General features: G+C 35.0%; 1 protein-coding gene across 1 annotated transcript in view; it reads left to right on the forward strand.

The window, feature by feature from the left end:
• The window catches only part of ALDH1A1 (aldehyde dehydrogenase 1 family member A1), a 53,846-nt gene extending 37,718 nt beyond the window's left edge, over positions 1-16,128 (forward strand). The window contains exons 8-13 of the mRNA XM_060014628.2: positions 645-747; positions 2,319-2,503; positions 5,343-5,507; positions 8,773-8,930; positions 10,688-10,762; positions 15,450-16,128. Coding sequence (XP_059870611.1) covers positions 645-747; positions 2,319-2,503; positions 5,343-5,507; positions 8,773-8,930; positions 10,688-10,762; positions 15,450-15,522 — 759 coding nt within the window. The 3' untranslated portion in view covers positions 15,523-16,128. The remainder of the gene's footprint in view (positions 1-644; positions 748-2,318; positions 2,504-5,342; positions 5,508-8,772; positions 8,931-10,687; positions 10,763-15,449) is intronic.
• Positions 16,129-16,535: the final 407 nt, after the last annotated feature.

Raw genomic sequence — 16,535 nt, forward strand, 5'->3', positions numbered from 1 at the left:
GGGAAACTGATATTTATACAAATAATACAATCCAAGAGAAACTCTGAAACGAGTCCTCATGAGGGCACTTATTGGAGATCAGAGAAAGAAAGGGTCATGTTCACCTTGAGTCGTCATAGATGGCTTCAAAGAGGAGCTAAGATACGAGCTGGACCCTAAGGAAGGGTAGGAATGGAGGCAGCCCAAGTCGGGGTAAGACCTTTGGGTCTCATTATAAATGAGAAGCAGAGAGAGATTCGAGGCTGGTAAATACACCACTTTATCTGGATAGAGTTTTCTGGATTTCAACAGAAGGATGAAAAGTCAAAATAGATAAATTATGGTTGGATCATGATTTGTCAGACTGATCAGAAGAATGATGAAGTTCTGATTAAAATGAAAAATAACCTGTCTAGCCATGTACATCAAGATCATGTACATCAAGATCAGCTATCACGTTCAATATATCTGTTTTCATGATCCATCATATGTTTATGTTTGGATGGAGAAGTCTTTGGTATCTGAAAGTGCCAAATCTGGAAAAATGCCATTTCTCCCTAATGAAACGTTACTGTGGCACAAACGTCATATAAATTTAAATCGCTAAAGAAACCTGCCTTCATGAGAGCAGATTAAGCCTCCTCCTTTGTAATGCTCCATTTCAGGTTGGCAAAATGATCAAAGAAGCTGCTGGGAAAAGCAATCTGAAGAGGGTGACCCTGGAACTTGGAGGAAAAAGTCCTTGCATTGTGTTTGCTGATGCCGACCGTGAGTAAAAGTCACTCTGCTCGCTTCTCACCCTTCTTTCGGTGTCTGGTAATGCCATACAGTGAAGGGTTTGCTTCTAACATCAAGGTGTAAGGCATTAACCAGAGTCCAAAATTACTCTTAAAAATCTCTTAAATTGTCCTAAAGTTATAACGCCTAGATAAGTCCAACACAGACACAATTTCTTGGTTTGGAATAGATTGCTATTTTCTCAGCTGAACTCTAGAGAAACTAACTATTTTGCATTTAGGGGCCGTAATGTATATTCTTAATTCCATACCTTTAAATATTAGCATCACCTTAAGCGTGGTGAGATACCCTCAGACACGTTGGACTGAGACCAGCTGGAGAGACCGCAAGTTGCACATTTGTCATCTCCCTTCTCTCTGGGTCACACGCTCATTGAATAAAATGGCAAGAGGAAAAGGATGCCTACTATTTAAGTAATTTCTCTCATTTTTTTCTAGCAGGTGTAGTTGAATTTATATATATTAAATCTCTAATCATGATGTGACTCCATTATACAATATTCCTAGGTTCATCCTGATTATATTAACAAGTAGAATCCCGCAATTATTTCCAGCAGAGAAAGAAGGTCAAACATTCATCTGTCTCTTTAAGAGCTGCATTATTGGTCTGAGGCAATCAACACAGATGACTTATGTTGTTACTGTGATCTTACCTGAAGCTTTTTAGAGCACACTATCTTATACATTCTACAGACATGACAAGATTTCTGATTTTACCAAATCTTCCTATAAACTGCTTTCACTACAGCTAAGCGGATGTGATTAGTTCACAAAATAAAGATAACAATATCCAGTTGCTACAATGTTAAATTAAAACTTCTGCCTTTAGAAAATTAAAATGCAAAGAAAAATTTCTTCTGGTTGCTTAGGATCTACTAATGAAGCAAACTATTTCCTCTTTTTAAGACCCACATAACCATCTCAAATAAACAGATAAGAATTTATAGGCATATATGAAATAACATGGCACACTTTACATAAATTTGGAAAAATGTTTTCATAGAATAGGGTTGTAAGGTGGGTGGGCAATTCTGAATATTAGTTGTTTGGAGGTTTTGGGGGGTTTTATGGGGTTTTTTGTTTTCAGAAATATCACTTTTTCTATTGATTAGGGTATCTAAGAATGTTTTAAAATTCTTATTTAATGTAATGGATATTTTATATTTTCTTTGTCATTAGTTAAAACCTGAGGCCTGAAAGAAATATTCACAGTCGTCTAATTATAAATGGAGATATTTATAAAAATCACTTGCAGTGAGATTTGATCTTAGGATAGTTTCCACATTCTTGGAATTGCGCATATTAAAGTTGTATTAATAACCACTATTATTTCAGAGTCTACTATTTTTACTATCATTTTAGTAGCAAATAAAGGATCAGAAAGGTTAATGTGTCACAGGGCTAATGAGGTAGAATATACTGAATCTATGACTATATGACTCATGATTTTTTTATACCACCATATCACCTCTGAGAAAGATGTATAAAAATATATCATCTTTAGAAAACATCTCTTCTTTAACATGAATGTCTTCTTTGCAGTGGACAGTGCTGTTGCATTTGCACACCACGGGGTATTCTACCACCAGGGCCAATGTTGTATAGCTGCATCCCGGCTCTTTGTAGAAGAATCAATTTATGATGAGTTTGTTCGAAAGAGTGTTGAGCAGGCTAGAAAGTATGTTCTTGGAAATCCTCTAACCCCAGGAGTCAATCAAGGCCCGCAGGTGAGTGTAAAACAGACGGAACAGCGTTCACCAGGCACAAGAATATAGTATCTTCTCTAGACCTGGTTTTACTTGAATACGATTACTTCCCATTCACATATCTTCCCAGGTGACAACACTGTATCAGTTTGGTGATTAAAAAAATAATGAATCTAACTCCCAATGGTAAAGAAAGTATCCTGGTTTTGTGTTGCCCGGTTATCACATCCAGAAACAGTTGAAGAGATATGTTGGAAATTAAAGATGTGAGGAAAAATAACGAATGCTGTAAATTTGTTTTCCTCAATCTGTACACCTCTGAATCCCTATTTACAGTTCCTATCCACTTGGAAGTTCTTAAACAATCCTATCATTTATTCTTTCCTCAGCATCAATCCTTTTTCTCGGCTTCCAATCCCAGATACAGGCAGCTGGCACACCTCTATAAATTCTCTCCAAAGTCTTTAGTCACTCGACCTTCTAAAGATAGCATGAGTGCCTTAAAAAGTCCCGAGTTCCTGGCTTTGTGGCAAACTTCCCATTTTAGTTGTTAAAGCTCAATGATCCCCTAGGGTTCCCATTTTCTTCTGTCTGCTTACAACCACTGTCAACAAGAGTGTCTCTCTTATCCAAAGCTCATCCTTCCCTCTTCGTTGCACAGTTCTCTGTTCATTGTCTGCTTTCAAGCTCCTGGACCTTTGGTTCTAAATTTACTCCTGCCCTTTGAGGTCTTGATCCAGAGCAGAGTTTCTACCTGATCTCATAGAACTTACAGTCTAGAAAGTTAAAAGGCTGTCTTGGATTTTCCTGCTCATGACAAGATACCCAAGTAGGAAAATTTTAGGACTTAGGCAATACCAAATATTGAAATCTAAAAGCCCTAAAATAACTTAACTGGTAAATGAAGTAATATGTTTTGTTAAGTCTAATCTTGTTATATTTTGTATTTATCTTTGTGTTTAGTAACCACATAGAAATAGTTGCTAATTTTGATCATATTGGGTAACTTTCCAAATGGATGCCAAGACATGTATTAAATTCAATTTTGACTTGGTTTCCCATTCTAAAAAAGGATGGGATTCTAAGGTTTTAGCTGTGATTGTTTCTTTCTCTAAATATCTGTCTATTTATCTATCTATGTAAAAGTAAGCACGTTTCCCATTTGCGATACGCATCTATCAAACAGACATAAGATAGATGATAGATAGATAGATAGATAGAAAGAAATATATATGTGAAGAGGAAAGAAAAGAAGAGAGAGGAAGGGAAGAGAAGATACTTAATATTAAACATTGTTGGGCAATATTTTCCCCCATCAGGGGATCTGCACAATTCAACCGGAGGCTCAAAAATTGAGCTAGAATGCTTCATTTTAAGAAAATTTCCATTCATAGCGTTCTTAAGTAAATAATCCAGTGATCTAACTACTTAACATAATAATTTAAACTTGATAAGTGAAAATATTTTTGTCACAGGTTGCACTGAATAAGTAGAAAAAGTAGAAAAAGTAGATACGTTGGGTCTTTGAGTAAAAGACCGAAAAGCCCCTGAAGCTTCTTTACCCTTTGAAATACTCACTTGTTGTTATAAGAAAGAGCTTATGGAAAGAGACACTCATTTACTAAGCTTTAATATATATTCTAATTTATAATATAAAATTATATATATATGTGGATATCATAACTTCTTTTTCAAATGAAAATACTGATTATTTCCAACTTTTTAAGGAAATGTATATTTTGGTCTTTGAAATCAGATTGGAAAAGGACTTTACCAAGGAAGAATTTGTTATATGTGTAAATAGTATTTAATCTAATTGGATATGGAGCTGGATTGTGTGCAGTGAGAACTTTGAAAACTTTTCCTGGGATTTAGAAGATAGGGGAGATTACAGAGTCATAGAGGACGATAAAGAACAACAGTTTTTAAGTAGTCAGAAGAGTCAAGGCAAATTGACAAGAGGCTCACACCTTAACTCCAGGATCTCCAATGTTTTTCCTTTAAAACCTAACCCTAGCCACATCTGAAACAAGGCAGTCTTCACCAGTGATTTGGAGTCCAAGAATCACCCAGTCCTTCAACCCCCGCAAATAGGAACTGAGGCAATAGGTAGTCCCAATTCCAGTGCATGGAGGAGAGGTATGGGCTCCTGACGTTCCCAGCTAGAACTCTGTAGTCATTCTTTTCCTTGTAAAAATAAACCATTTAAGTTCTGTAGTTCTTGTAATATATTTAGATGTGGTCCATTTAACAAAGCAGGTTGGCAACAATCAGGACAGGTCAGAAATTAGAACCAGACCTACTCACTGCCCCAGGGGGACTTAAACTGGGTGGGATAACCAGGCTGTGGTCAGCATGGACCCTGCCACAAGGGGATGGTCAGGATGAAGAGAAGCAGAGGTCGAGGAATCTTCCTAAAGTCACAAAGCATCTGCTTTCCAACTGCCATGTCTAATTAACCCAGTATCAAAGTTTTCTTTTTCTTCTTTCACCTTTTAATTTCATTTAGGATTACAGTTTCCAGGTTAAGTGTGGTTGATGAGTAACAGACATTTCTTCCTGTAAATAAATGACAGTTGTGTGAAAAGGTTTACACGTTTGCAGTGCCAATACACTTCTCTTACATGGCTGTGAAACAAACACTAAATACAAATTTTTATCTTCAAGGATTCTTTCCAGAAAAGTCTTGAGATAAAATATACCCAACAATAAATCTGAGCCTCTGTCAGCTGTTTAGGTTGAATATTTAACTTAATAACAATAGCCTAGCATTTTTGAAACCTTTATTTACAGGCCGGGCAAAGTATTATCTTTACGAGTTGCTATTTTTTTTCCTTTTCATGTGATATTTTTCAAATAGATTGATAAGGAACAATATGAAAAAATACTTGACCTCATTGAAAGTGGGAAGAAGGAAGGGGCCAAACTGGAGTGTGGCGGAGGTCCATGGGGGAATAAAGGCTACTTTATCCAGCCCACGGTTTTCTCTAATGTTACTGATGAGATGCGCATTGCCAAAGAGGAGGTAAATGGTTTCATTCTGTTCTGTTCCCTTTGTTGCCGTATTTTGTCTGTGTGGATGTATACAAAGTATTACTGTAACATTCTCAGCTCTTTGAACACCTTTTCCAATAAATGTTACTTCTCATTTCTAATACTGATAAAGGATTAATTTATTTTTGATTAAGACTAAAAATAGTCAGGAGTTCACTGGGCAAGCCAAGAACTTCCAGCCGACTGCAGATCAGGATGCTTAGCAATTTCTAGGTGCTTCCTTCACAGATTTAAGGTAATAGAAAATACAATTCCACGTTCATTGTTGCTTTTTCTCCTTTGGAAATAATATATTTGAAAATAATTAGAAAAGAATAAAGTGATATGCTGTTTTTTTAAATTAAACTCCTTATTTTGAGATAATTGTAGATTCAGTTGCCATTGTGAGAATATAGAAAGATCCCATGTACTCTTTATCCAGTTTCCATCATTGATAACATCTTACAAATCTATAATATCACAGCAAGTATGTTAACATTGATACAGTCAAGACACAGAGCATTTCATCACCACGTGAATCTCTCATGTTTCCCTTTAATAGCCAAATCTATTATCCTTCCTACACCATCCCATCCTCAACCCTTGGCTTTCTCTTAACCACTAATCTCTTCTTTATTTCTGTAATATTGTCATTTCAAGAATGTTACATAAGTGGATTCATACTTCATGCAATCTTTTGGGATTAGCTTTTTTTCACTCAGCGTAATTCTCTATAGATTCATCTAGGTTGTTGCACGTAAGGATAGTTTGTTCCTGTTTATTGATGAGTAGTATTTCATAGTACGGGTGCACCATAGTTTAACAATTCACCCTTTGAAGAACTTTGGGTTGTTACCAGTTTGGGGCTACTTTTAATAATGCTGTTATAAACATCAGTATACAGGTTTTTTGTGTGAACGTAAGTTTTCATTTCTCTGGGATAAGTGCCCAGGAGTATAATGCTAGGTCATATGGTAGATGCAACTTTTTAAGAAATTGCCAAACTGTTTTCCAGAGTGGCTGAACGATTTCACATTCCCCTTAGCAATGTATGAATGATCCTAATTTCTTTGCATCCTTGCTAACATTTGTTGTGACTATTTTTTATTTTAGCCATTCTGATAGGTGTGATAGCTCACTGAGGTTTAAATTTGCATTTCCTTAATGGCTAGTGATATTGAACATCTTTAATGAGCTTATTTGCCATCTGATAACTTCCTTGATGAAATGTCTTTTCATTTTTTTTGCTCATGTTCTAATTGGATTGTGTGCTTTTTACTGTTGAGTTTCGAGAGCCCCTTATACATTCTTGATACTGATCTTTTTTGGATGTGTGGTTCACAAATATTTCCTCCCAGGCTGTAGCTTGTCTTTTCATCTTCTTTACCAGGGTCTTTCTCAGAGCAGACGTTTTTAATTTTACAGAAGTCCAATTTATCCATTTTTCTTTTTATGGATAGTATTTTTGGTGTCAACTCTATGAACTACTCTTTGTTTACTCCTAAATCCAAAAATACTTTTTTCCGTGTAATTTTTTTATTCTTTCTGAAAGCTTTATAGTCTATGTTTTACACTTAAGTCTATGATCCATTTTAGGTTAATTTTTATACAAGGTGTGAGATTTAAGTCAAGGTTGTTTGCTCGTTTGTTTTTGCCGATATGTTCAATTGCTTCAGCATCATTTGTTGAAAAGGTGTTTTTCTTCCATTCCATTACTTTTGCAACTGTGAAAGTTCAGTTGTGCATATTTGTGTGTGTATCAATTTCTGGGTTCTCTACTCTTCAATTGATCTATGCGTCTATTTCTCTACTTATACCCTCTTTTTTAATTTATTTACTTTTATTGAAGTATAGTTGATTTACAATGCTGTGTTAGCTTCAGGTGTACAGCAAAGTGATTCATATATATATGAATATATATATATATATTCTTTTTCAGATTCTTTTCCCTTATAGGTTATTACAAAATATTAAGTATACTCTTTTGATTTTGGTAGCTGTATGAGAAGTCTTGAAATTGGAAAGACTGAGTCCTCTCACTTTATTCTTCTTTTTCAAAATTGTTTTATCTAACTAATTCCTTTGCTCTTCCACATAAATTTTAGAATAACCTTGTCCATATATACTAAAAAATCTTGCTGAAATTTTGAGAGGAGTTGTGTTAAAATTGTGTATATTATCAATTTGGGGAGAATTAATGTTTTTATTGTGCTAAATCTTCCAGTTATTGAATATAGTAGATCTCTCCATTTATTTATATCTTCCTTTATTTCTTTCATTAGCATTTTGTAATTTCTGGTAACAAGTCCTATATGTGTTTTATTGGATTTCTACCTAAGTATTTTCTGAGTGATTGTAAATGGTATTTCTGATTTCAGTATGCACATGTTCATTGCTAGTACATACAAGTATATTTGATTTTTGTATATTTTCTTGCATCCTGTGACGTCACTGAGCTCAGGTATTCTACAAGATTTTTGGATATTCCTTGGGAATTTATATGTAGACAATCATGTCATCTACAAATAGGGACAATTTTATTCCTTTGTTTCTAATCTATATGCCTTTTATTTCCTCTTCTTGCCTTTTTCACTTGCTAGAATTCCAGCACTATGTTGAATAAGAGTAGTAAAAGTGGACATCTTGCTTTGCTCCCTATCTTAGGGGAAAAGCATTCAGTATCATATCATTGAGTATGATGTTAACTGTAAGATTTTTCATAACTGCCTTTGATCAGGTTCAGAAGTGCCTTTCTATTTTTAATCTGTTAAGGGGGAAAAGAGGTTGGATTTTTGTCAAATGCTTTTTCTGCATCAATTGAGATGATTATATGATATTTTTCCTTCATTCTATTAATATGATGTATTATATTGATTGATTTTTGAATACTGAACCAGCCTCGCATCTCTAGAATGAACCTCACTTGGTGATGGTGTACAATTCTTTGTAGGTATTGTTGAACACTGTTTGCTAATATTTTTAAGGAATATTTGCTGTAGTTGATATTGGCCTGTGGTTTAAGGGATATTGGTCTGCAGTTTTGATTGTTTTTATTGATAATAAAAAAACATTTAGTGACTGCTCACTGTGTGCCAAGTACCTTATAGTCAATATAAAACATAAGTATATTTACATGAAATATAATAAATATATTTTATTTATATATTAATAGATTTATATTTATAACTATAATACAAAATAAATATTTAGTTGTAACCTATTACTTTGATTTATTTCATTCATTTCTTGTGGTATAGATATTTGGACCAGTGCAGCAAATCATGAAGTTTAAATCTTTAGATGATGTAATCAAGAGAGCAAACAATACTTTCTATGGCTTATCAGCAGGAATTTTTACCAAAGATATTGATAAAGCCATCACAGTCTCCTCTGCTCTGCAGGCCGGGACAGTGTGGTAAGTCAAACCTATGTAATACCACCTTTTCAATGTTAACCACATTAACAGACTACTTTGAATTTTTTCTGACTTTGATTTTTTGTTTGGAATCACATGGCCTTCTGTTTGAAAATAAAACAAACAAACAAACAAAAATCCTGCTGTATTGGAAGAACTTTAGAAGAGCATAGAAGATAGATAGATAGATAGATATAGCATATATATATATATACACATATCTATATCTATCTATATATATACACACAGATACATATATATATTTAACTCTATCCAGCCTTCTGAAATTACTTGCCCAAAATACTTTATTGATGTTTGGCTAATACAATATGTATTATTATTATAAATAATTTCTAGGCACTTGGCACTATGCTACACACAAGGGAGATAAAAGTTCTGTTTAATCAAGATAATCAGATAGTAAGACAGTATTTATTCAGTGCCCTTATGTATACAAGCATTTAGTTCTTACATCAGCTTTTTACTCTGGGACTATTAGAGATGTCTGAAGGTCTTAAATTGGAAGAACATATTGCATTTTGAGATGTCTGTTTTATTTTTGACCTGGTTTATATCTCTGATGTTTACACTTTAATTTAGAGTATATAAGTGCCAAGGCTATGCCTCTCAAACTGTCACATCCCCCGCCCAGCCCCCCATCTCTGGACTGCCTTGTTACTAATTTTTTTTCCACCAGACCTCACTTTGTCCCCTCAGTCCCATCAACAGCCCAAGATTATTTTCTTCCCAATAATGTCACAACCAAATCCACTGGACATTGAAAAGTATTTATCCTTGAGAGACAGCCAAGAAATCCTTGCCCCTCTTGATAGCTCTAGAATCTTTTTTCTTAAGCAAAGGGACATTCATGATTTAGTCAGTATGCACTCTACGCTAAGCACCACGTGGCAGTCTTCACATTCATTATCTCATGTTACCTTGCTACAACTGTTAATGACAGCTGAGATTCAGACCTATTTCAGACTCTAAAGCAGTGATTCTCAACCCTGGCTGTACAGTAGAGTTGTCTGGGGAGCTTTAAAAATATCTACACTGATTTGGGTAGAGAAGGGTGTATGTCAAACCCACCAATTATATCAGTGTCTGTGACTGAGTCTGGATGTAGGTCTTTTAATTTTTTTAAATTCTAATTATTCATGTTTTTATAATTATATGTTCATAAAAGCATTTTGAAACATTTTTTAAAACATGGCAAGGGATAAGCAAATTAATAATGAAATCCAACTCCTGTCAAGCCCTCTGTCTAAGCAATTTTTTGAATTAATTAATGAAAAAAGTAAACTAAGTAATATGAGACATATTACAATTATAAAAGAAAATTAATTCTAGCCTGTTAAGTATACAACCCACAAGAGAACTACAAAGCTTACGAGTATAGGCAGTAAAGAACACCCATCCAACAAACTCGTCTCTCACAGACCATAGCCTTCCTCTTATGGTACGTTGGGTAGTCTATCTTTTATAATTCAAGCTATAACTTCTCAGGGACATGATGTACTGCCAAAATGGCTATCCACACATAGAGTTGTACCATTTTTTTAAAATTCCTAGGCAGTATATATACATATACTTATACTCCTGCATTCTAATTTATAGTGCTACTTTTGCTCAAAAATGACTACGTAATATTAAAATTAATGGAGTTGTTAAAGAACTCGCTGAATTTCAAAAATTCCAAATTTAGGAGTTATTTCATAGGTTAAGTATGACCTATAACGTACTTATTTTCTTTTCAGGGTTAACTGCTATAGTGTGGTATCTGCCCAGTGCCCCTTTGGTGGATTCAAGATGTCTGGAAATGGTCGAGAACTGTAAGATTAACTTTCATTAAGATAAATACTTATCTTGATAAAAATGGTTCTCACTCTCAAGGAATTAATCCTTAGTTACTACTCAGATTAAAACCTGCCTCTGTTCTTTCCTGGAGATTAATACTGTCAAACAGCTTTTTAAATGCTGGATTTACCCCAAAAAGTGCAAACAGGTGATGGCAGAGGGAAATACAATTTATTAAACTCTTACAATTCACAAGGGATCATACTAAGCACTTTACATTGGTTACTGAAATATTGCTTACTTTTAGAATTGTTTACTGTATACATGAATGTAATATATTGGGGAAACATTTCCAGAAAGGAGGTGGAAACTACAAATTGGTGATTGTAAGAAGTGTGCAAATATAAGAAGAGTTTAGCTATTTGAATATGCCTCTTACATAAGTAAATTAGGTGTGTTTATATCAAAAAACTTTTCAATGTAGGAGTAATGATTCTCATTTGTTGTAATATTTTTGATGTAGACTCTAAAATAACCTGAATGAGTTATTTTTGGTACTAATATCTAAACTGAAAGAAAATTTAACTAAGGAAAACATGTTTTATAGTCATGACTAGATTGAGGATATATATATTATACAAATGCATTTATGAGCCTTCAGTTGCTTTTCAATCCAGGAAATATTGACTTTTTAAAAACGTGCACATACATATTTACACACAGAAAGTAGTGGCAATGTGTTTGGTCAATTTTGTTCAAGCACTTTTAACCATTTTATTTCTTAAAATTTTCTCATGTTTATCAATAAATTTAAAAAATCATCAGGAAAAGACACATTATATTCAAACCTTATGGAATCAAACATAGTAAAGCTGCTCATTTTGTAAACAGCAAGTAAAAGTGAGTCTCAGCTTCCAAAGGTCATGAGTGCCTTAAAGAGCCAGGTACTTGTCATTTAAATAAATCAGCAAAATCACATTGAAACAACTACCATTGGGGAGTCAGTGAAAAGAGGGCACGTTAAAATGATCCACTCTCCTTCTCAATATACTTTCATTAAGTAGTTACTATGTATATGAGGTCCTAGGAGCCCCAGAAACACGGTACCACGTTCCACCTTCCATATAATCGTGGTGGCAGGAGGAACATGTAAAAATACAGAGAGAGCAAAATAACCAACACACACTATGAAATGAATAGTAACAGACTGGGAGTCCGTGCCTCGCGAAGGTAGAGAAGCAGTTAAAATGCAGAGCGCAGTATCAGAGGATGGAAAATCTGGGCACCACCAGACTATAACATTCACGTCACCTCGCTAACTCTCACTGTTTCCATCTGTCAGACAAGTTCAGCATTTGTGGTGGGGATAGGAGTGGGAGAAGAAAGTAAAAGGTCTTTGAGCTCCTTTCCATGCTTGAGATTCTGTGGTTTTAACCCCGGTGAAAATGCAACGGATAAAAACTTAAAGACCGTTTATAGAATAAGAGAAGACCTAACAGAAAAGGTAGGACTTGATCTAGGGCATGTAACAAGTGTAGGATGTTAGGAAGCAGATAAGAGGGCATTCTTGAAGGAATGTTCTATGTGGCATGTTGAGGGGTTAGTGAATTTGCCTGACAGGTGGGGATTTATGGGGGTGAGAAGTGTGATTTCAGAGTTAAATAGAATACAGATTAAGAAGACTTGAATTCAAGAAAATCGGCTTACATATATTAGTGGAGCAGGGAAAGCGATAGATAGCTTTAGAATGTTGATGGAGAGGTGGAGTGGCCAAAAGATCAATTTGTCAAAGGTGCACACAGCATAGTAAACATAACTGGAGACTAACCAGCCTGCCTGTGAACTCTGACTCCACCTCTTGCTAGCCACAGAGTCCAGTTCAAGTTGCCTAACTTCTGAACATCTATTTTCTCCTATTTAAAAGGGAAATGTTAATATTCCTCTTAAGATGGTTGTGAGAGTTAGGAAACATACTACGCCTTCATTCCCTAGCACTGTATCTGTCACAAAGTGGGGACTCAACAGATGGTTTCATCCTTCCCTAGCTCCTTGTCTTTATAATACCCATTATTGGGGAGTCCCTTGGCAGCACTAATTACTTTGTACAAAGAGCTATAACAAAAGTTAGATTATTTTGAAGATCAGATTACTGCTGGCCCAGCTATCTAATACACTTCCTTAGGAATGTCATAGATAAAATAATCAGAAGGGATGAAATAATTAAAGTAGACTAAACATATCAATTTTGTTAAATACAATTTAGTCAAACTTTATGTTCTAGACATATGGAAAGCAAATAAAGAGGGGGATGAAAACAAGAATCAACCATCAGTAATTTCTTAAAAATCTGGACTGTGGGTATAGATGATTTGCTTCTTTGAAATATAAAGGAAAAAGTTATACTGTAATTTTTACTTCAAAACTTCCAGCTGAGGATGCTAGTGTTAATGTCTATCTGAAACCAAATTTGGCAAATTTAATAAATAAGTCATTTGCTGCAAGATGTTTAAAGAGAATTACTGAAGCAATAACCTCAAATGACTCCCAAGAGTTCAATTACAGTTTATCTTCAAAGATAGAAAGGTAGAATTGATCAGTTGGAAAGAGTTCTCAAAGAGCTGAAAATAGTAGTATGCGCAGCCCAATGTGGTGGTGATGCTGAGTGCCCAAACCAGGATTTGCATCTCAGGTCATGGTGCTGGCCCTGGAATGAGTTAAATGGTAGAAATCCCTCTCTCTGTGTAATTGCACTAATTTTTACTTAGATTAACATAGATCACTTGAGACTTTACTAGTATGCCATTTCAAACTTAATTGGCTCTCAACACCTCACAAGATATTTCTTTCTTCCTGTCCCCTTCAGAAATGGGGAGAGATAAAGTGGTATAAACTGGTGGGCTAACGTGAGTAGTTTTTGCTTGATTATATTTGCCAAACCAGTTCAGCAAACATTTTCCTGTGCCTACTTAATTAGTGCCAGGCTCATTTCTGGATACAGAGTGAAAAACAGGCATAACTTGTTATTAGCATCTTATCACTCCAGTGTGGACCCTGGATGAGAAGCCTGGGTATCACGTAAAAGTATGTTGGAAATGCAGAGTCTCAGGCCTATCCCCAGACCTGCTGAAATAGAATCAGCATTTGCATCAGGTCCCGAATGACTGGTACATTGACAATTTTAGAAGCACAGAACCAATAACTCATAGGCTAGTGACATAAAGAGAAATATAAAGATGTTTTTGTGTTATATCATAGACATAGGAATTTGTATACATCGGAACACTAAGAAGCAGGACCTATTTCAACTTGAGTAAGACAATTATCACACTTTGTACTCTCCTGAGAGTTTCAAGTGTCCATGTAACCCAAAATACAATGGAAAGCCTATTGGCAAAAATCATGGGTTAATATATCTAACTTTGTGAGATAAAATACTTACTAAAATATTATCCTTTAATGGGTTTCAGACAACTGAGGCTAAACCCTTTAATTACTTTGAAGAACATGCTCACTGAAGCTTTTAGAAGGTATTTTCAGAAGCTTAATGGCCCAAGAAAATAATCAGTGTAAGAGGATTAGGTTACCCAGGAGAAAAAGATGTCTTCTACATACCTGTCTACCTCACCAAAGGAGAGGGGTAGAAAAAGATCAAGATCTTTTTCCTCTGTAAGCCTACATGTGCATGAGTGTAATGATTTTAAGAGTACTCTTATGTACATGTAATTTAATCCTTTCATCAAAACCATATAGAGAATAATTTAGCCTAATCTTTTTAGTTATCTCTTTAATGAAGGGTACATCACAGTTTCCAAAACTGATAGGAGGTCTCAATAAACCTGATAACAAGATACAAGGATTTTAATTGACTGACTCAAGTTAATTCCTGATCATCTGGGTTGGATTTAAGAGTTATATAAGCAAATGACAGAGGTTGCATAAATAGAAAAATCCAACAACCACAGAAAGCCCAAAAGCCCTGAATTTAAGGCCAATGAACCCTCTCCCCCTCTTAAAACAAAACAAAACAAAACAACCCCACCCTCAAATAAAAAGTTGTAACAGTTAAGGTCAGATTTTTGGTTTTGGGGGGTTTTTGTTTTTGTTTTTGCCAAGAATCAAGAACAAAAGATATTAGAACTACAGCTAGAAAATATTTTGTTTTAAGCCATATTAGGGCCAGTTAGAGTGAAAATAGAAGCCTGGTCATTTTTAGCCCCTTCCTCATTTCTGGACCAACTGGACATGGTAAATACACTAAACTGAGCTATACTTGAATTTATAGTTGTTCTATACTACTCAAGTAATTATACATTACTACTTTTCCTATAGTAATATAGCCTTCTTATTTATTTGAACCTAAGCTAGATATGATAAAATTCTTGTTGGGCCGATTTGTGTGTGTGTGTGTGCGTGTGCGTGTGCGTGTGTGTTGAGCCCTTTTATAGTCAAGCAGAAAAAATGTCAAAATTGAACAATTTCTTTGAAAGTCTACTGAGGGTACATGATCATTTAAAAATGCAAAAAAATTATTTTCCCACAAGGGGATTTATATAAGACCAGATATCTTACGGTTGGCTAGCTACTATTTGAAATGGTTCTGTACACAGAAAATATTTTCCATTGTCCCTAGCCAGATAAGCAGGAACAAACTTCGATTATCATTGACCATAGTATATTTGTACTGCTCTGCTAAATTCTGTTCATTTTTCCCCCTCTCTCTAGAGGAGAATATGGTCTCCATGAATACACAGAGGTCAAGACGGTCACAATCAAAATTTCTCAGAAGAACTCATAAACTACAAGAGTGCAGAGATGACTCCTCAATGGCTAAGCACCTCCTTCAGTGGCTAATATATCATAGTGGGTTTTAAATGCAAAATTGTTCTTTCTTTCATTTTTTAAACGTGAGCTAATCATATTAGCATTAATACTACACATAGAAAACTTGATATGTAGCTTATTCTGAAGGAATCATCTGTCTCCTGATATGTGACACCCAAGTCCTACCCGTAATGAAAATGATGGATTTGGATGCAAGATCTCTCTAGCTCTGTAACAGTCATGTGCTTTTCTTTGTAGCTACTTGTCTAGGATAAACATTTTATGAAAGAGGACCAGTTATCATCTAGCTTCTTTCCCTTGACCACCCCTTGAAGTACTTACCATACCTGTTAACTGCAGACTAGATGTGCTCTGTTCCCCATAGTTGTGAAGTCCTTGGAGTTTGTTGAAATGTTTCCTAAAATGTCATGTCTGCTTGTCAAATGAAGTAATGCCTGAAATACTTAGATGTAATCTAAACGTAAAGCTTAATAAAAACAACCTTGCATGATTCTTGTTCAGTGTGAATTTTTTAAATAGAGTCTTGGTTATGGTGATTTACTCTCCCTGTCACTCAAAAGCAGTGTTAAATTGAGAATAAAGATATATTTAAAAATAAAAGTCTAATCTACTTATTCTCAAATAGGTAAAGAAACAAATTTTATTTTCTGCAGGAATTCTTGCAATCAATAGCAAACATTTGAGATAGATGGCTTCAGTCCTTCAGCAAGCATTTATTGAGTTCCTACAAAGCTCTGGGCACTATGGTAGGTGTTATAGAAAATAGGTGAATAGTGAATGGTCCATTATCCAAAATGCTTTAATATGTGGAGAACAAAGACACTGTCTGAAAAAAATGATGGCGCATATGATGGAAATGAGAATTCGAAGAACCATAAGATTATAGTAATATGCCAAAGGGTAGTGATACCAGTAACTGACGGACTTGGGAATGGCCTCATGAAGGAAATTTGACTGGATATGAAC

The sequence above is a fragment of the Delphinus delphis genome, chromosome 6 (genome assembly GCF_949987515.2).
Source record: "Delphinus delphis chromosome 6, mDelDel1.2, whole genome shotgun sequence".
Lineage (NCBI taxonomy): Eukaryota > Metazoa > Chordata > Mammalia > Artiodactyla > Delphinidae > Delphinus > Delphinus delphis.